The sequence below is a fragment of the Haliotis rubra genome, unplaced genomic scaffold (assembly GCF_003918875.1).
Source record: "Haliotis rubra isolate DU_JTF1 unplaced genomic scaffold, ASM391887v1 Scf1212, whole genome shotgun sequence".
NCBI classification, from domain to species: Eukaryota; Metazoa; Mollusca; class Gastropoda; order Lepetellida; family Haliotidae; genus Haliotis; species Haliotis rubra.
Genome location: NW_025765129.1, coordinates 30,109 through 51,575, shown reverse-complemented (window position 1 = coordinate 51,575; position 21,467 = coordinate 30,109). Strand labels below are relative to the sequence as shown.

Here is a 21,467-nt window from a genome sequence, read left to right as displayed (position 1 = left end):
CTCAAGTGTAACGGCTGGTTTATTTGCAGATGCCGCCCTCACAGCTCATTGTGTGTATATATATAGAGATGTTGGGTTTTGTAAATACATGCTCATTTTTTGTGTATAACATTTTGCAATCAACAGACATCATAACATGTCATGTGTCACACCTGCCTATCTGTGTAATTACATAATGTGACAGAGACCAAACTCGGGCCATAAATCAATGCGTTTTGTTTATGGTGTATAGCCTGATTGGTGTTAAGTTCAAATTGCATGTGGTCAGTGATCGCAGTTGTGTGTTGAATATTGTCATTAGCAGACAGGCAGGCAGACACACAGGTGTCAATAAAACAAGACATTGAGTTTTGTCTGTGACAACGACATATCTATATCACAGTTAGAAATTCTGTCAACGCTAAATAATGACATTGCTTTTAAGTATCAAACTGAGAAAGTGACTCGGTAAGAAGAACGTGCAGTGTGGTGAAATAGACAAATGAAATTATATAAACAGTTTATTTACTGTCATAACATATAAAAAGCTCGCACCTGTGAGATATCAACAAAACATGAAAACAGCTCACACCAAAGCCTTCACCGAGTATTCACCAGACAGCCCGCTTCCAAGTTGCGCGAACCTATTTTCGGGGGAAAATTAGTGAATCGTTTGAACTCTGATTTCGCGGGGTTTTTTTCATTGCGTTATTTTTCAACTTTATAACTTGAATTTGCATTTTTGATGATATGTTTCGGTGCGTCCATACCGAAAGGTATCAGAATCTGCAAAGTTGTGTTTTACGTTGCATGTGACCTTTAACAAACAAAGTCCATAAAAGGTAAAAATTTGTGGATGTCAGCTTCTTTATTCCTAATAAAGACGTTGACATCTATAAATTCACATCTTTTATGAGGATTGCTTCTAAATGCCATTCAAATGCTTGAAACATATGCTATATATTAAACACTGATGTTACAACATGATGCTCTCGTAACTATTTGTACTGATCAGTTGATATGCTATTTCCAACGACATTAAGATATGTGTTTGTAGGAATGTAATGAAATTTGTGGGAGCCATTGATTACATAGTTCATGCAAATCCACAGTACAGAGAGAAGTGATTAAATGTTTGTCAGTAGGTTGGTACATTAATATTTGTTAATGAAGTGAACTTATTATTTGAAGATAAAGATTATAAAAGGTAACAAAAAATCATACACAATCATTACTTTTAAATTCGCAATGTATATCTCGAAAAAGTTGCCTCTAAAGTTTGTAAACATAGGTCCATAGGCCCATGATTAAAGGTGTCTGCAAATTCCTGAATGTCTTTAATCTCCCAGGGTTGCAAATGGTATGTGATATCCCTCATTGAAGACTATACTTTTGAATTTGGTAATGAGGTAGAAGAATTTGACAAGAATATTAAAATGTCATTAAGATATTTGTTTCGAACAATGTCACTGTTTTACAGTTGACCTGCTTATTGCCAAATGAAATTTTGCCAATCAAGGCAAGCATTCTTCAAGAAGGTGTTTCTTTCTTATGGTGGACCCGTGATCCCCAGAAACCTTGACTAAACATTTATGATGCTTTTAGATATTTTTTTTTATACTGTCTTATTTATGAGCCTAAAATTTCTTATGCCCTGGAATCAAGTTGGATTGATCACTCTTGAACAAGTTTGTAAGAGCTGGGAGGGATTGGTCATCATTTGTTGGCTCTTGTTCTGTTAAAATTGTCGTCATTTTTTTACAGATGATACTTTGTGAATATGAAGTCTATAATTTACTAAGCCTTTTCTGTTTTATTTCTTTGCAGTTATCAAGGAACGCTACCCTTGCATTATGCCAAGAGGAAAATGAAAAGATTGATATGAAAGATTTCGAGTTTGCAACTGGAATAACACTGACAGAAGATCCTACCCGTGTTCATGGCAACTTTGTTCAAATTATTGCAGCACACAAGTTTCTTGATGAGATGTTTCCATCAGCAACATCTCAAGTTGTGGTTTCAAAGCAAACCCCCACTCATAAAAACACAAAAGATTTGGACAAAATGGAAGAGATGAGTGGCATTCAGTTCAGGGCAGCCATGCATTTGATTGGAGCATCTGAAGTAGAAAAAGCAGTTTCAGAGAAACATGGTAGTGCAGAACAAATTTCTGTGTTATTTCATGACAACACTGGCGCAAATCAGTTAAAACAGCGAATACTTGGTTTTAATACTGAAACTGTTGAAATACATGGGAAAATTGATACAAACAAGGACATGGTGGTTAATAATCCACTTGAACACTCATCTACACCCGAGCAAAGGATAGATCAACCAGATAATCAGGTATTCAAAGTCGGTTCTGTCAGCGCCCTTGTTTACTCAGCAGACATAACAACACTGAAGGTTGATGCAATTGTCAATGCTGCAAACGGCAATCTGAGTCATGGAAGTGGAGTTGCCAGAGCTATACGTGATGCTGCTGGGGATGCTTTAGATGATGAAGGAAGACGGTATGTTCACAACAATGGCCCCATCCCTGTATCTGGTGTGGTAAGAACAACAGCAGGCAGAATGCCATGTAGGATGGTACTTCATGCAGTGGGACCAGCCTGGTATGACTATAAGGATTATGACAAGAGGAGGTGTGAAGATGACCTGTGCAAGACCATCCTGCGATGCCTTATTGAAGCTACTAATGCAGGAGCTGCCATAGTGGCAATACCAGCAATAAGTTCAGGTCAGTCCAACTGGTGTTGATGAGGATGGTGGAAATATTAATATGTCACAAGAACATTTTTATATATGTTGAAGAATATGTATGTTGGGGATCGTTGGATATTACCTAGTTGTCAAAGCATTGGTACTATGTGTGTAATACTGGTGTGTCCAGACTAAGATATCGATATTGCTGGAATATTGCTGCAATCACAATGAAACCATACTCAGTAACTAATATCTCGATCCATATCTTGTCCACAGACTTTTTGAGCAACTGATGAATTAAGGACTTACTAATTTATACACAAAGAACTCTTGCTTTAAGCACACCATACCATAATGTAAACATATTCTGTTTTATACTGTTGAAAGAAAAAGTTATATTACCGTATATAATGATGTGTATACAGTGTTCCTGTTAGATGATTTGACCACCAGGTCTCATTACTACATATATGTTTTTCTTTTTCTTGTAGGTATATTTCGTGTACCAAAGCAAAAGTGTTGTGATGCCTATGTAAGAGCAACAAAACTATTTGGTATGTGGACGGGCAGCAAGAAATGTTTGATAGAAGTTCACTATGTTGATAAGAGTGAAAGCATGCTTCAAATGATAGCCACAACATTCTCACAATCCAAGCATTCAATGATCACACCAAAACCTGATGAGGAAAGATTTATGAAAGAATACATGCAACAAGGAGTTCGTCAGCGTAGTAGAAGCAGAGGCAGACAAACTTCATCTAGCCCACAAGGAGGTCAAACGACTCATGAATCACATGCTGTTTCTGCTGTCGAAGCATCCTACACATACAGTGTTGATGGAAAAGGAGTGGTGAAGTTGTACACAGGAGATATAGTGAAAACCAGTGCTGATGCTCTTGTCACCTGGGAAAACACTGCCATCCAGCCAATTACCGGTGCCTCCAAAGCTGTCAGAGAAGCAACAGGACACATAAAATTACAGGGCATGCAGAAAGATTTGTTGAGTGTTAGTAGTACTCATGCAGGAAATATGAGAGATAAAAAACATATCATTCATGCCATTGTGCCTGTTTCCTCCTTCTCACTGCATGATCTAAAAACACTTCTGAAAAGAATATTGCAAACGTCATGTGGAACTGATGCTTCAGCTGCACTTACTCCATTGACTTTCAACCAAGGTAATCTGAAGTTACATTTATTATTTGTCTGATACCCAGTGCATTGATATTAAGATACTTTGATCCACAAATGCATATTCATGCTTGACAGGTAGGACTTTTGCTCCTTTACAAATAGGTAGGAGGGGTTAGGGAATTCCAGTGTTTGATGTTGTCCTTTATGATTTGTGGATGGATTGTATTAAGTTTAAAGATCCATTCCTTTTCTCGTTTGTTTAATCTGTTACTGCAAGTGTCCTGTTCAGTGCCTTGCTTAGCTGAAAAAGGATGTCATTCAGACAAACAATCTTGCATTGATGAGATAAAAGCAACTAGGCTTTGAGGGTTCTTGGTAAAAGTCCATTTAATATTTTGGATGTAATATCTTTTGTGGAGATCTTGGTAAAGAGTTTTAACTTTGTTTGTAAAATCAGTGGTTGGTCATGGTTTGCTGTGTAATAGGTATTCTAATCAGGCAATTCATGTGTGAGGATCACAACTATGGAACTTTTGTCAGCAATTTTTATGGTGGTATTTCTAGGGATTTTTCAAAATATTAATGACAGTTCAGCTTTGGCATGATCCATGAAAATTTATCAGCATGGCTGACACTCTTTCTAGGACTTACGTAATATGATAACTTTCCAACTTTTGGGTCGGGTTAGGGAATTGCTGATTTTGAAACTTTTCATGAAAGACCTCAGTAAGAGATTGCTCCCTTGTCTGGTTCCTGAGGCAGAGGCTTTGGCAATCTTGTGGGACAGAATTCTGGGATAAGATTTGCCCACCTAGCAGTCATAGAAAGATTCATTTGCTTCACTACTCAATATTCCTAACACCTGTAGCTTAACCAGCCAGTCTTTGTTGATAATATTTGAATTAATGATGCCTCAACCTCTACAACTGTCAGCTTCAAAGCATTTCTATGAGTGCCAAAATGAGAAAGTTGCCACAACAATGTAAAAAATATCCATCCTCACATCAGGATATTATTAAACAATCCCTGTGAAGATCAGGGTTAATTGGTCTTCAGCAGCGCATGCTTGTCATAACAGGCAACTAAGCGGATCAGGTGGTTAGGCTCACTGACTTGGTAGACGCATGCCATCGCATCCCAATTGTGTAGATTGATGCTCATGCTATTGATCACTTGATTTTCTTGTCTAGACTCTATTATTTACAAACCGCCGCCCTATAGATGGAATATTCCTGAGTTAAGCAACAAACAAACTTAGTGGAACAGATTCTAACTCAGGAGACCTAGCCTTGGAATCCTGTCTCAAACTTTGCTTATTCCAAATATTCCAATTTCTTTCCTTTATCTTGGTAAAGAACAAACAAGGTAAAGATCAGTTGTAACTGTTGTTTGATCTGGAGACTGTTAGCGATGTCACATAAAATAGAAGTCACATCATAATGAACCGGAGTTTCTCATAAGAAGGTCTAGCAGTGACAGCATAATAGGCCAGAAGTTGCTTTATATGGACCAGTAAAGACATCATTGGCTGGAAGTGATATCATAATTCACAGGAAGTGATGTCTAATGTCCGGAAGTGATAGCAAGGAGTTGGTTATTAAAAATGATTTTATTTATTGGAACATTCTGTCCAAGTTCTTCATCCCAATTCCTATTAAGGTCTTTGTGGTTCATGTTTTTAAGGGGAAGATACACTGACATGTATGCCTACATAGATACAAATAGGCGTACATGTCAGTTTCACTTTGCATCTGTATAAGTCAGAGCTTACTTGTCCATAGTAGGTTTCTGGACAGAAATATACCAGAGTGAAGGTTGCATGATAATTAGAAACAATTATATATATCATATATACATATAATATATATCAGATTTGTAAACTTACCTCTATTACATCTTGTACAAGATATATATGTCTTTGTTTGGGAATATACTTGGAACCATACAGGATTTGGAAGCACACATCACACTTAAGACTGAGTTCAATATGCTTTAAGTTAGAGCTACTAGACTGACTTGAACAGGAACGACTCATGTCAGAAGTGAAGACAAGTGAATCCAAAGAAATTTGGTAGAATTTGAATAAACAGGTGCCAATTCTTCCTCTTGATCATAAATAAAAGGCTTTACCCAAGTTGAGAACGAAATCCTGTCTTTAGTATTTGGAGTAAGAAAATTGATTAATATCTTTTTTTTAGTATATTTGCTCCTGTATAAATTCTTTGACCAAAGAAAGGAGTGCCCTCATTGGAGGCTGCATGAATGCAGAGATGAACCCAATATTATATGCTTATACATGCAACATTGCATTCAGAAGACAAAAGCACATGGGAATGCTAATATTTGTTGCAATTACCAGTGCAGAGTGTGGAAGAGGCAAAGCAAAGTGGAGTATACCATTTTACACACATTGATGTTCTTCACAAAACAGCCAAGACCTCATGCCAGACAGCAGGGTTTGACACTAAGGGACAATTCTGAACGACATTGTGTAGTATATAGCTGATGTGGTCTAGTTAAAAATCATGCCTGGCTTGACTGATCATGCAGATATTTAATGAACACTGTTTCAAATAAGGTCAGGTCTAGTAAATTTTAAGACCCACTAACCCTCTGGCCTTGTTAACGTCAAACCCTGTCACAGAGAGATCCTATACAGTTGCATTTTACTCTAATCAGATGGCCAACAAAGATGTCTCTACCAGATCTGAATACTAGTATTTTGGGTGACAAATTCAACTCTCAGCTGAACAAGGTGTGATACTATAGCGACTATATAGTGGTACCAATGTCCCTGTGCCATAGAACAAAAAAACATAATTTTTCCTTATCCTGACTCATGCTCTTTTTGCTTGTCTTCTTCTTCTTGCAAACATAGTGGAACACTTGTGTCTCCCTAATTGAAGCTCCCTTCAATTTAAAATCACTAATCAATGCTCACCAAGAGTTGCCTCTCTTTGCCCCTTTTGGCGGGAAAGGTGGCGCCACTCTCTCCTTCTTTGCCCAGTGAGCAGGATGTGAGAGCGCCTGTGTCTCCCTACGGCACTATATCCTTTGATTATTCTTACTTAGTTACCTCTACAAGTCTCTTATAGAGGTTTAGCTAGTATCCTTCAACAATATGGTTTGATATTTATTCGTATTTACTTGTATTTACTGCTGTTTATTCGCGGTTTACGCCGTGATTGTTCAGTACATTACGTTGATGAAAATCTGTACTGTTTGCAAGTTACGTTTTTCTGCTGCTGATCCGCATTTAATATGCCCTAGCGGTACTGTACCATGTGCTTTCAGTCGACATTGCAGTTTCTGTATTAATTTATCTCATTCTGCTTTTAACAAATATTTATTTTGCATCCTGAGACGCACAGCAGATAGGTCACGTAAACAGAGTCTAGGCATGGCTAATGCTACAGAACCCCTCGCAAGTCAACTGCTGTCGGACGACCCCCTCCCGTCTGGTGTTCCGCTGGAGTTAGCCTCAGAGGAGAGGCGTTGGGACGCAGTCCGCCGTCTCCAAGAAGCGTCCTGCGTCACCAGACCTCCCGTCATCGCAGCCTAAGACAAAGAGGGCATATACGTCACAACGCAGACTCCTCACCCCCAGGGCAGCGTCTACTACCAAGGGGAAAACAACAAGAACCGAGATTGTTCCCGCCGCAGAACAGGGACTGTATGATGAGCAGCTGCTCATCATACCTGATGTTCATCGCAAGGAATGACCGGTGTCAGCTACAGTGACGTCAGCGCAGATTCTCAATCAGCCCGATGTATCAACGCTGAGGACTGACGATCTTCCCATGGGTCCCGTCGCTACCAACGCAGATAGGGCAGCTACTACAACTTCGCAGACCATCCCGGGCGACCTGGTTCAACAGGTTATGAAGTTGATGGAAGACCGCTACGGACTGGAGAAGAAACAACCAGCCCAGGACCTGAGCCTTCACGAAGGCTCCACCGCAGACGTCACCCCTGAGGGACCCCCCGTCAACGTAGCGGCTGCTACCAAGTCACCAGTGAGGGACCAGCCTGCGCGAAAGACGTCACAGTTTACCTCTGCGAAGGACCAAGACGATCAGAGTTCGTCACCAGCCTCGGACTCTGATGATCAACATTCGCGAAGGCGTTCGCGAAGAAGGATCCTCTCATCCCCGGACTGTGCCTCGGACCACCAGCCTTCGCAAAGGCCTTCGCGAAGGTCAAGTCGTCACTCCCCAGGACCGGACTCAGATGAAGCTTCGCGAAGGTCTTAGCGAAGGACTCCAGTTACAGACTCCAAGTCATCTTCGTCTAGAAGGTCATCGAGGGATTCCCCAAAAGCTTCGCGAAGCTATCGTCGTTCACCACAACGTAGATCTCCGCAAAGGTCACCTTACAGACGCAGCTCGTCAGGCCATTCTCCACGTCGATCGCCTCGCCGTTCACCTTGTCGATCGCTGCATATATCTCCACGTAGATCACCACGCAGGACACCTCATAGATCACCACGCCGCCGCCCTCATAAGCCTCCGCGAAAGTCTCCAGTCAGGTCTCTCATGCGCCGCCATGCACAGTTGTTCAAGTATACAGAACTCCACCTCAGTCACCATCGGAAGAGTATCATCGGCCTCTTACCAACGCTCCGGATACCGAAGATGATGGAGGCATCATATTCTCTGATGCAGAGATACGCTACTGGATGGCCAACAACCTGGACCTGGCTTCGTCTAAAGACAACAACCCGGCTCACACCTATCTCATGAGGGAGGACGACGCAGACACGATCACCCTGCCTCCGATTGACCCTATAGCAACAGTTCCACAGAACTTGGATGCAGCTTTCCAAACAGCCACTAAAGCTCATGCGCCGCACTTACCTCAGTTCAACGCCAAAAAGTTCTTTGCTCATAACATGGACCCATTCTACAAAGCTCAAGAAATCAACGATAACTTTAAAGTCATCCACGATGCCAAGGCCAAGACGTACAAGATCGAGGATCGCAAGCTGGCTCAAGTCGAAACTATGACCAGAAGAATGTTTTTCGGCCTCAACAGATCCAGAACTATTATTGAAACTCTCATCACTAGATTCCGAGATTCTACATCAGAAGACGACAGAATGATATACTCGACCCTCCTTATGCAGAAGAAGGACCAGCAATTCTTGACGGATCACCTTTCATCCATCTCAGCAGCTCTTACTCAGGCTCGTCGTCAGGTCTCCTCACCACCTGTAGTTGGGGTGAACAGTTCACAGCACCTCTATTCACAGCCCCATGTTCAACGCCTTCCATCTTCGCTGGAGGAATTGATAAAGTCTCTAAAGAAGTCATCAAGGATTCAAGAGAAGTCCTCATGATTAAATCGATTGACACTCTGCCTAGCGTCATCAAGCAGACATCACAGAGATACTCCGGAAGATCAAAGTCTTTGCGAAGGACTCCAGTTACAGACTCCAAGTCATCTTTGTCTAGAAGGTCATCGAGGGATTCCCCAAAAGCTTCGCGAAGCTATCGTCGTTCACCACAACGTAGATCTCCGCAAAGGTCACCTTACAGACGCAGCTCGTCAGGCCATTCTCCACGTCGATCGCCTCGCCGTTCACCTTGTCGATCGCCGCATAGGTCTCCACGTAGATCACCACGCAGGACACCTCATAGATAACCACGTCGCTCGCCTCATAAGCCTCCGCGAAAGTCTCCAGTCAGGTCTCCTCATACGTCGCCATGCACAGTTGTTCAAGTATACAGAACTCCACCTCAGTCACCATCGGAAGAGTATCATCGGCCTCTTACCAACGCTCCGGATACCGAAGATGATGGAGGCATCATATTCTCTGATGCAGAGATACGCTACTGGATGGCCAACAACCTGGACCTGGCTTCGCCGTCTAAAGACAACAACCCGGCTCACACCTATCTCATGAGGGAGGACGACGCAGACACGATCACCCTACCTCCGATTGACCCTATAGCAACAGTTCCACAGAACTTGGATGCAGTTTTCCAAACAGCCACTAAAGCTCATGCGCCGCACTTACCTCAGTTCAACGCCAAAAAGTTCTTTGCTCATAACATGGACCCATTCTACAAAGCTCAAGAAATCAACGATAACTTTAAAGTCATCCACGATGCCAAGGCCAAGACGTACAAGATCGAGGATCGCAAGCTGGCTCAAGTCGAAACTATGACCAGAAGAATGTTTTTCGGTCTCAACAGATCCAGAACTATTATTGAAACTCTCATCACTAGATTCCGAGATTCTACATCAGAAGACGACAGAATGATAACCTCGGCCCTCCTTATGCAGAAGAAGGACCAGCAATTTTTTACGGATCACCTTTCATCCATCTCAGCAGCTCTTACTCAGGCTCGTCGTCAAGGTCTCCTCACCACCTGTAGTTGGGGTGAACAGTTCACAGCACCTCTATTCACAGCCCCATGTTCAACGCCTTCCATCTTCGCTGGAGGAATTGATAAAGTCTCTAAAGAAGTCATCAAGGATTCAAGAGAAGTCCTCATGATTAAATCGATTGACACTCTGACTAGCGTCATCAAGCAGACATCACAGAGATACTCCCGGAAGATCAAAGTTCACTGGTTTACAGAGAGCACGGGACAGGAAGATGGCCGGATCCAGAGGTGCAAAGGACTCTTTTCGCCACCCATTCGGCAACTACAGGGGAGGATCTGGAAGAGGCAGGGCACCCAGGGGCTCCCGCAACTATCGACGATGAAAGACGGGTTCGGAACGACTGGAGTCTTCCACCCCCAGCCGTTCCTGTACAACTTTCACAAGTGGGTGGATGCCTTCAACTGCACTGGGAGAACTGGGGAATACTACAAGATCCATATGTCTCCAACATCCTTCAACACGGATATCGAATCCAACTACAGGCCACGCCTCCGCTTACAGTCAACCTTCACAAGTTCGACTTCCAGGCACAACAACTACTAAAGTTACGAGAAGCTGTTTCATCTCTCCTAACCAAGCAGGCCATAGAAATCGTGGATCAAGTAAACATCGAACCAGGTTTCAACTCCCCACTTTTCCTAGTGCCCAAGAAAAATTCCAAGGAAAAGTTCAGACTCATCTACAACATGAGCACGTTCAACAGGGATTATCTACGCAAACCGCCAACGTTTCGCATGATACATCTACCTCAATTACGGCACCTCGTTGGTCCGATGGACTACATGGCCAGTATAGATCTACAGGATGCCTACCTGCATATCCCGATACATCCTGACTCGAGGAAGTACCTACGGTTTACTCTAGACGGGCTACATTACCAATGGAGGGTACTACCATTTGGAATATCATCGGCCCCCTGGTTGTTCACAAGAGTAACGAAACCCATCGTCACTTACCTACATCGTCAAGGGCTACGCAGTGCGTTCTACCTCGACGACGGGATTCAAGTAGATCAAGATCCAGAGCGTCTCAAACTACAACTGAATTTCACCATCAAGCTACCAACACAGCTAGGATGGTTAGTGAATCTTCTCAAGTCGGACCTAGAACCTACGCAAAACCTGCAATTTCTAGGCATTCGATTCCTCACGACACAGAATCGTATCGTCGTACCAGAGGACTGATGGCTCAAGATCCAACAGACCATTCCACAAGCCTTACTCTCTCCGTTACCACTACGACAGTGGCAGAGTCTGTTGGGTCTCCTCACGTCAGCACAAGACATGACAGCCAGAGGCAGACTACAGTTACGCCCGTTACAGGTCCTCATCAACGCTCATCTCGACGACCTTCAACCATTCGGTCTACCGAAACACCTCAGACCTCATCTACTTTGGTGGACCAGGAGGTCGAATGTTTGCGAAGGCATCTATTTAACAGAGCCGGAGTTCAAAACCCATCTCTATGCAGACGCGTCGCTCCAAGGTTGGGGAGCTCATCTTGCCAACCGGACGGCATCAGGGGTTATGGAACCAAGAAGAGAGCAAACTGCACATAAACATGCTCGAAATGAAAGCAGTAATCAACGCCCTACTTCATTGGAGCACCATTCTACAGAATGCGCACCTAATGATCCACACCGACAACTCAACAGTGGCGTTTTATATAAACAAACAAGGTTCAACGAGATCATTGAACCTATTGACTCTATGCTTCCAACTGTTCGATCTGATCGACGATCTAAACATACATGTCAGAGCATGCCACATTCCCGGAGCCAAGAATGTACTAGCAGACGCACTCTCTCGGCCATATCTACCGTCACCGACGGAATGGAAACTCCACCCAGAAATCTTCGCTCAGATTATCATGGAAATAGGAGCTCCATTAATAGACCTATTCGCCACTCGCTTCAACAATCAGCTAACAACATTCATCTCACCAGTCCCGGATCCACAAGCGTGGGCAACGGACGCTCTAAGCATATCCTGGGAAGGCCTCAACGCGTATGCGTTTCCGCCGCCAGCGCTAATACCAAAGGTGTTACAGAAAATCAGACAAACTCAGAGCCTCCAACTGATTTTGGTCGCGCCCTACTGGCCAGCGAGAACGTGGTTTCCCATTCTAATTCAAGAAATCGGACAACCAATACTACAACTACCAAAGCGCTCGAATCTACTTGTACATCCTCACACAAAACAAGCGCACGAAAACCCAGGAGCATTCCAACTTCACGTATGGACTGTATTAAAGTGTGTTTAAACAAGAGAGGTTATTCAGCCAGAGCGGCAAAAGCAGTCACGCTTGCTTTGTGCTAACTCTCTACGCCAAGAACTTGTATGATGACAAGTGGCACAGTTTTGAGACATACGCTGCTAAAAAGGGATTTACAGCTAGAAATGCTACACACCCTCAAGTGGCAGACTACCTTTGTCACCTACGACAAACCAAACGTCTAAAAGGCTCGACACTATCTACGTATCTCGCAGCATTAAGTTCAGTGATAACTATGAGAACGGGTGTCAAGTTAACGAAGACGCCAGAGTTACTGGCCTTGCTACGTTCATTCCGATTGGAGGATCAGAAACAGAGATTTCGCGCTCCAGCATGGGATCTAAATATAGTGCTCCAACACCTCACAAGTGAGGCTTATGAACCACTGGAATCAACATCGTTCGAATTTCTGACGCAGAAAACACTGTTCCTGCTATCCCTAGCAACGGCAGCCAGAGTATCAGAAATCCACGCTCTAGACTACAAGAGAACACGTTTTGATGAGAATCAAAACACAGTGCATATGGGACTGCGATGGGACTTTATCGCCAAGAATCAAATGCCAGGTCAACCAGACAGATTATTCCACGTCCCTGCACTTTCCTCGATACTCGGACCTCATGATACGCTTGATCTATCATTATGCCCAGTGAGAGCACTCAAAGTTTATTTACAACGATCCAAAACGAGGCGAAGAAAACTCAAGCGGTTATTCATCCCTCTATCTACAGCGACTGAGACCGAAGTCTCACGCACCAACCATATCGATATGGATCAGAACTGTCATACTGAAGCCTACAAGACTGCAGGACTCGACCCTCCAAGAGCATCTAATCCTCATGAAATCAGAGCACTGGCTTCGACACTCGCTGTACATGGAAATTGCTCGTTGAATACGATTATGGAGGGCTGCTTTTGGAAATCCGACATGGTGTTTGCTAACCACTACCTGAGAGATATCGCCACTGAGGACGTCTCAGGTATTCACCATTTCGGACCATTGGTTTTAGCACAGCAGTTGACAGTTCCTCGTAGACGATGAGACATAGTCTCACGAGATTATATCTGTATATATACTATATCAGTATTTATCAAGCTTACAAACTCTACGGAGTTTTTGCTAGTTGTATATCTTAAGCCTACATTAGTCTTAAAACCCAGTACCTATGTTACATGTACTATTGGGTCGCTTCTCCACTTTGGAGTCACTTATTCCTATTTTATTTTAATATTGTAGTACCCCCATCTATGGCAGCTGGTAGAACTTATGTATGATAGCAGCAGAAATTTTATTTAATTACAGTGCCATTATGAAGTTCCCGTAGGGGGTTATTACATCTAAATCACTAATTAAAATCCAAAGTATCTGTTCCCACCTCCAATTCCGTCGGATTCTACAAGCAAAAAGAGCATGAGTCAGGATAAGGGGAAAATATGTAATTTTCTGAATAAAATTGATATTTTATACTTATCCTGACTCATGAGGTAAGCCCTCCCATCCTCCCCACATGACACTTTTGGATTTCCCTGAAAATTCAAGTGTCGGGCTCGTTAAACAGGAGAGAGTGAAGCATGTGGGATGTTGTGGCCCCACCTTTCCCGCCAAAAGGGGCAAGGAGAGGCAACTCTTGGTGAGTATTGATTAGTGATTTTAAATTGAAGGGAGCTTCAATTAGGGAGATACAAGTGTTCCACTATGTTCGCAAGAAGAAGAAGACAAGCAAAAAGCATGAGTCGGGATAAGTATAAAATATCAATTTTATTCAGAAAATTACATTATTTTAGAATTTTGGCATGGGTTGTAACACACATTTACTGTACATGTTACCGTATCCCAATTGCGTAGAACGATGCTCATGCTGTTGATCACTAGATTGTCTTGTCCAGAATCGACTATTTAGAGACTGCCGCCATATAGCTGAAATATAGCTGAGTGCGGCATAAAACTAAATTAACTCACTCCCACACTTATTAACTGTACATGTGTATTCTTGAGAGGTATTTAGAAGTTGGTGAATATATAAAACAAGTATATGGATGGCAACTTCTTCTTTATTGTATAACAGGATGTTTCTGGGCTACTTCTTGCCCCCTTCTTCAGGGGATAGGGACAGGTGTAGAAAACATATTATACAGTACAACCAGAAATTATTGAGAATTTAAGATTGTAATTTTTTTTTTTAAATTCACTCATTACTCACATATTTAATGTGAATATTTGCAGAACATAACTCCAGATTCAAAGACAGGTGAACAGTTAGTATTTTGTCAAGTCACCAGCAATGCAGGCTTCAATGCGGTGGGGCATTATTACTACTGATCAAAGAAGTTAGAAAGTCGTGGTCCATGCTGTTCCAATATCGGACCACCTCTTCTTTCATTTCAGCAATATTTGTCAGATTTTTGTTATTGACACTTTCCTTCATAAGTCCCCAAACATTTTCTATTGGATTTAGGTCAGGGCTATAGCTTGGCCAATCTAATAATGTCATATTTTGGGTCCGAAACCAGGCCTGTGAATGCTTTGAACGATGTTTTGGGTCGTTGTCCTGCTGGAAAATCCCAAAATTTCCATAGAACACGTGAATAGATTGCTCACTGTTCATATTCCCTTCAAATACACAAAGGGGCGTTGCCCCTAACACAGATTGCCACCCCACACGTTCAATTTCGGACTGTTCTTTGGGCGCTGATACAAAGGTTTTTCACATTGTTTGGTCCAGAATTTCAGTGTATTAGGAAACAGCCACACAGAACATCACTACTTTATATAAGCTTGACATATTGCGGTCGTTGAAGTTACACACCAAATATGGATATGGCATGACATGCATGATGTTATGTTCAATTAATTATACATTACAAATATATATAAACATATGTACCCTGTGAATCCCACGGGGGTGTTGTTGTCCGTATTCAAGATAATCTTGTATGAACCTGTTCATGATATAAAACATACCATGAGTTCTAATCTATTTACACATCTAAATATTTCATCTAAACTATTATCAATTCAGTACTAAACAATACAAATTACTGCCAGATAACCAAAACCACACATACAATCAGGTATGGTATTTCTTATATACATACACTCAACATACACACACACACACAAAGTGTATGGGACATGTTTAAACATAACATTAATCTGATATAGATATATTTACATGAAGTGATTTATACATTACAATGGCATAAAAAGAACATAATAGCAACTAACCCTTTCAGTTTCTGGTCCTGTGTCTCTCCAAGTGTCCAAGTGCAAGTTGTAAGTGCCAGTGACAAGAATGCATATGTGGAAAACAAAGGGTTTGAAAGTGGGACACCTAATTCAAAATTAGCCAATCATTAAAATACCTGGGCTTATACTTTGATTGCTAGTTGATCTACCCGACACTGAAGTGGACTTACCCAATGAAATTACTTAACAAAAGAAATGAGCTTTAATGATACTAGTTTACTTGCAACTGCTTAAATATCTTATGCAGCCTGAAATAAGAGATTTGATTATTCATATATCAGTGAAGATGACTGGTTCATATATCTGAAATTAATACAATAAATAGTTATTAATTACTGTATTGCCTGAAATATACAAATGACATTATTTTAAACATGTTAAAGTAAAACAGCTAAATGATAAAACATAATCACTATGTACAGACTTAAACTCTACCACAAACATACAAATGCACATGCACACAGATCTTTCCATCCAGATAACAGAATCATTTATCAATGGAAACCTATGGGGAATGGTTTGAAAATTCTCCGTCCGGGTAATATGTTTTCTACACCTGTCCATATCACCTGAAGAAGGGGGCAAGAAGTAGCCCAGAAACGTCCTGTTATACAATAAAGAAGAGGTTACCATCCATATACTTGTTTTATATGTACATGTGGACTAGCAGCAGTGGTCATGTAGTGACAAGAACAAGATAGTGAGTGCCTTAAGTGCCCACCATTAGTGTCAAGGTCCTGCCTACTGCCTAAAGGAAAGTACAGATAACTCATTTAGAAATCCGGGTTTTACATCAATTTTGTTTCTGATAGTAAGTTTCTTAGAATTTATGTGTGTGTTACTTTAGCCATGACTCGAATGAAAAGGTTTTTGTATTTCAAATAATTATTGAGTCAAATATGTAGGAATTTAACATTATGTAAAACCCACTTGGTTGTTGTGTAACCATAACACAACAACACACTATGCTTGTTTGTCTCCATTATATTGCATCACCATTCAGGTATAGAACCTTATTGCTGAATTTGTTCAATTTCTGATCCATCCAAATTGAAGTGTACAGACACTAGCAGTACGCCAGAAACTTATAGTTATACTTTTCTGAATAACCAGCGAAGACTTTTGTGTTTTCAGTTAACCTTGAAGATTTTGCCAAAGCCTTCTGTAACATTACAAGAGAAGTTATGAAGGAAAGCAGAGTACCTGAAATCCATCTGATCGAGAAAATCCAAAGGTTATAGCCAAACTCAAGGGAGTGTTTGATTCCCATCTGACCCTGGAATCAGGAGAGGATACCATGGACATAGATGTGGCTGGAGCTACAGGAGGGAGAAGGAGTGTTCAATCTGCAAGGACTCCTGCAAGGATCCCAAAACCCTGAAGTGTGGGCACAGGTTCTGCAGTGAATGTATCGATCACTACTTCAACAATTACAAGCCTGTGTGTCCAAATTGTGGTGCCATTTATGGACCAGTGTCAGGGAACATGCCAGAAGGCAAAATGTCTGTGTATGTGAATGCTTTCAGTCATCTCCCAGGACATCCATCATGATGGAACCATTACTATCACATACAACATACCAGGTGGAATTCAAAAGTAAGTAACATGCATATTTCATTCAAATGGTGAATGCATTTTCAGTTGATAGCTCAACAGCATGTTTTTTTTGTCTTTCTGTCATTTTTAGTTTTACAGGTTTAACTCTGTAATGAAATAGAAAGTTAGAATGTATGATTGACCTGACTGAGTATGTTCATCATAACCCAATCCTAAATGAAAATGCCAAGAAGCCCAATCTTATCCGTCCCCATTACTGGGACACATGTATGCATATGTCAAAGAAATTTGGTGTAAGCAGGTATTTAATATTGATATAATATCAAACTGTTATGAAATGATGCTGTGTGCAATTTTCTACACTCTATAGAAATGGAAGGATCTTCTCAATTTTTCAGTTCTTATAGCAACCAACAATGCAAGGGTAGTAGTGTACATTCAGAAACTAGGTGGGACCAAGTCCCCATCCCTGAAGATAGAAACATCTTGATTTCTTGCCTTGGCAGACTCATACAACTGCTGGATGGAAATTAGTTAGGACATTCGCTTAAAAGCCCTGAAATTGTACACTGGATGGCAGCTACAGACCTTCATCATTATCAGCAGAAGAGATGCTGCTGCTGCATGTTGGCTGAAATATTAGCTCTTAGTTATAAACAGGTTCAAAACTCTTTCCCAATCTCGGACTACCTGTAGAGTTCACATAATACCTTCATCCCAGTTGTTCTGCCAGTAGAGAGACTATTTCATGCACTTGTAAGGTGTTTCCAAGGTGTTACTCACAAGGTCCCTTTGTTGCTTCCGGAATAATTATAAGATCCTTGGGTTCCTTCCTTTCCCCAAGAATAGAAGTGGAGGAGCGTGATGGGATGTGGAAGAATGAGCTTCATTGGCAAGGACCCTTTCAGCAGCTAGTTAAGAGGTGGGACTAGAGTTGCTCGTGATGGGCAGGGACCTTTTAAGCAACAAGCTAAAAGTATTCATTAAGTTTTGAAAACATCACGTTACAAGAAGCTTCACATCTGACTGACTGACTGACTGAGTTTGGTTTTTTTTAGCAATATTCCATCAACATGGTAAAGGGGATAGACACCAGAAATGGGCTTCACACATTGTGCCCATGTGGGGATTCAAACCCGGTCTTCATAGTTGACAATAACGCAAAGTACAGTAACCATTAGGCTACCCCCGCTTTAGACATCCTGATAGTGACATCACAAACAGAATGGCATGTCTCAGGGGCTTGAAGTGGGTATGCTAGAAAATATTGTACTCTTTCCTTGGTGAAAAACAGTTATGTAAGAACTTTTCAGGTCACTCAGGTTACATCACTGTACATTCTTATCCACACATTATCCACAAATACTTTTACACATTAGTTTAATCTTATGGCACTCACATTTATTACTTTGACCCTCAAGAGTCATGATGACTCCCAGATTGGAATGCCTTTGGGGAACCCTTGATTCTAGTAATCAGAGATGAATGTTTTGACTGCCCATATTTTCTATTTGTAAATGATTCCCAAGAAAGAACAAATGGAAATTAAAAAATCCCCAGGTAACGATCAGTGCTGCTCTTATAGCATTTGTAAGTCTGGGAGGGCAGCTTTAGTTTTGACTGTCCTGTGACCTCTGACCTTCACTTCCTTTATGATAATTATATCCTTAATTGTATTGTCTGTATTTTGGACATGTCCTCTGAAACCTACATGAATGTAGAGATGAAATTTTAATGAAACTTTATTAGCAATGATGTTCCACTGCCGTTTTCAACATGCCATTTGATAATGTTGTGGAAACGTGATATGTTACTGGTCAAATCTTAAAGTTTTGATATCATGCATATGAATGTTTAACAACCAATTGCTTGTGTGCTTCAAATAGATAGCTACATTGTGCTTTTTCAGGAAGAACACCCAAACCCAGGCAAACCATACAGAGGGGCTTATTGGACTGCCTATCTTCCAGATTCATGGGAAGGGAAAAAAGTTCTTCGCCTGTTGAAAGTGGCATTTGACAGACGATTGACATTTACTGTTGGCAGATCTGTCACAACTGGTGCTGAGAATAAAGTTACATGGAATGATATCCACCACAAAACTTCATATTCTGGAAAGTAAGTACTGACTGGTACAGTTCTGCAGTTACTCTTTAGCTTAATAACAAGAGAAGCAGACTTTTAGGACAGACTTTGTATTTATCTATACCCTGAGAAAGTAACATTCTATCATGACATCAAAGAATGCTTTGTTCAGACTGGTTCAGAAGAGGTAAGACTTTTCTCATTGATGTCTCTTTTAAAATAGGCAAATTTACACAAAAGTCTTTGGATTCATTTGACAACCAATTTTTAAAAAGTATGTAAAGTATGTGTTTTGAACCATTATCTTAAACTGGTCAAGACTATGAGTATTTTAATCCTGAACATCAGTAATATTTATGACATGTGTAACTACTTGTTACCCCTTTTCAGAATGTTTAAAGATAGGAGACTACTTAGGGAACAATTACACGTTCCATGAGAGCACAATTTACAAAACACTGATATAGTAATGCTGGAATGGCGATATGTCTGTTGTGTTTTGAAATTTGGTTTAGTCCACTGTAGAGTATGTACCCCTTTATATTTTGAATGTTTTGCGTTGACACAAACAATTCCAAATAAAAATACAAGATACAAATGATACTTTGTTGAGGTCATATTCATGAAAAGTTGTGTAGTTTAATTGGAAAGTATGTGAATATTTCGCTGTGAACAAAGATCAATGATCACTCACATTAACTCACAAAAAAAAGAAAATATAAACAAACAAAAAATTTATATGTAAAAAGCAAATTCACTTCAGCAGTTAAATCTGTCAACATTTGTTTTTTTAACAAGTTGAGGTCCTGCACATATATACCTTTTACAGTTGAGTGTCACTTTCATTTCTCTTTTTGTAGTTTTGGCTACCCTGACCCTGGTTACTTGAAGAGAGTCCAGGAGGAGCTTGCTGCTAAAGGGGTGACTGAAGCAGACATTGACTGGAGCACACCAGTGTGAGGGTTCTATATACCCTTCACAATGATATTTCTGATACCTTTCAGCATGTTTCCACTATGGGAAGTCAGTTTAAGTGCTATGATGTTGCAAGAGTGTTGCCAAAAGCAGTATATATAATGTCTTTGTTATTCACTCATTCATTTATATGTTTTAGGGCAATTACTACTTTTGACCTTATTCATTCATCAATATTATCTCTTGTACTACCTTTCAGTTTCATTACTTTATACTATTGATATTATTGCATAAAAACCTGTACAGATGAGAACGACAAACAAAATTGATATGTAGCTGTGCATAATGACAAAAGACTGCAGATCAATGAACATGTATTTATTTGTCTCAGTGCTAGACTGACATCAACATAGGTGGACGGATATCCCAGATAACATTTTTTGTAAAGTATGCAGACAGATATCCGACATTGTGGTATCTGATAGCTTGTGTAAAACAGACAGACAGATATTCTACAGTATGTTATTTGCATGCATGTGCAAAGTAGGCAAACAGATATCCTACAGTATGTTATTTGATAGGATGTGTTAAGTATGCAGACAGATATCCCACAGTATGTAATCTAAAAGCATGTGCAAAATAGGCAGACAGATATCCCACAGTATGTTATCAGATATCATGTGCAAAATAGGCAGACATATATCCCACAGTATTTTATCTGATAGCATGTGTAAAATAGGCAGACATATATCCTACAGTATGTTATCTGATAGCATGTGTTTAATTGGCAGACATATATCCCACAGTATGTTATCTGATAGCATGTGCAAACTAGGAAGACAGATATCCCACAGTATGTTATCTGATAGCATGTGTAAAATAGGCTAACATATATCCCACAGTATGTTATCTGATAGCATGTGTAAAATAGGCCGACATATATCCCACAGTATGTTATCTGATAGCATGTGTAAAATAGGCAGACACATATCCCACAGTATGTTATCTAATAGCATGTGTAAAATAGGCGGACATATATCCCACAGTATGTTATCTGATAGCAGGTGTAAACTAGGAAGACATATATCCCACAGTATGTTATCTGATAGCAGGTGTAAACTAGGAAGACAGATATCCCACAGTATGTTATCTGATAGCATGTGTAAACTAGGAAGAC

General features: G+C 40.7%; 1 protein-coding gene across 1 annotated transcript; it reads left to right on the top strand.

Moving 5' to 3' along the window:
- Positions 1–1,764: 1,764 nt before the first annotated feature.
- LOC124265405 (protein mono-ADP-ribosyltransferase PARP14-like) lies at positions 1,765–21,108 on the top strand. Its single transcript, XM_046700177.1, has 5 exons — positions 1,765–2,719; positions 3,177–3,863; positions 16,868–17,333; positions 19,200–19,408; positions 20,236–21,108. Exons 1-3 carry the CDS (start codon positions 1,861–1,863, stop codon positions 16,972–16,974), a joined length of 1,653 nt encoding a protein of 550 aa, XP_046556133.1. The 5' UTR covers positions 1,765–1,860; the 3' UTR covers positions 16,975–17,333; positions 19,200–19,408; positions 20,236–21,108.
- The last annotated feature ends 359 nt before the right edge of the window (positions 21,109–21,467 follow it).

Bases quoted from the DNA above. Each gene is read 5' to 3' on its own strand.
- LOC124265405 (XM_046700177.1), top strand. From the start codon at position 1,861: ATGAAAGATTTCGAGTTTGCAACTGGAATAACACTGACAGAAGATCCT. The intron at 2,720-3,176 runs GTCAGTCCAACT...TTTTTCTTGTAG, and splicing joins AATACCAGCAATAAGTTCAG to GTATATTTCGTGTACCAAAG. The intron at 3,864-16,867 runs GTAATCTGAAGT...TTGTGTTTTCAG, and splicing joins TCCATTGACTTTCAACCAAG to TTAACCTTGAAGATTTTGCC.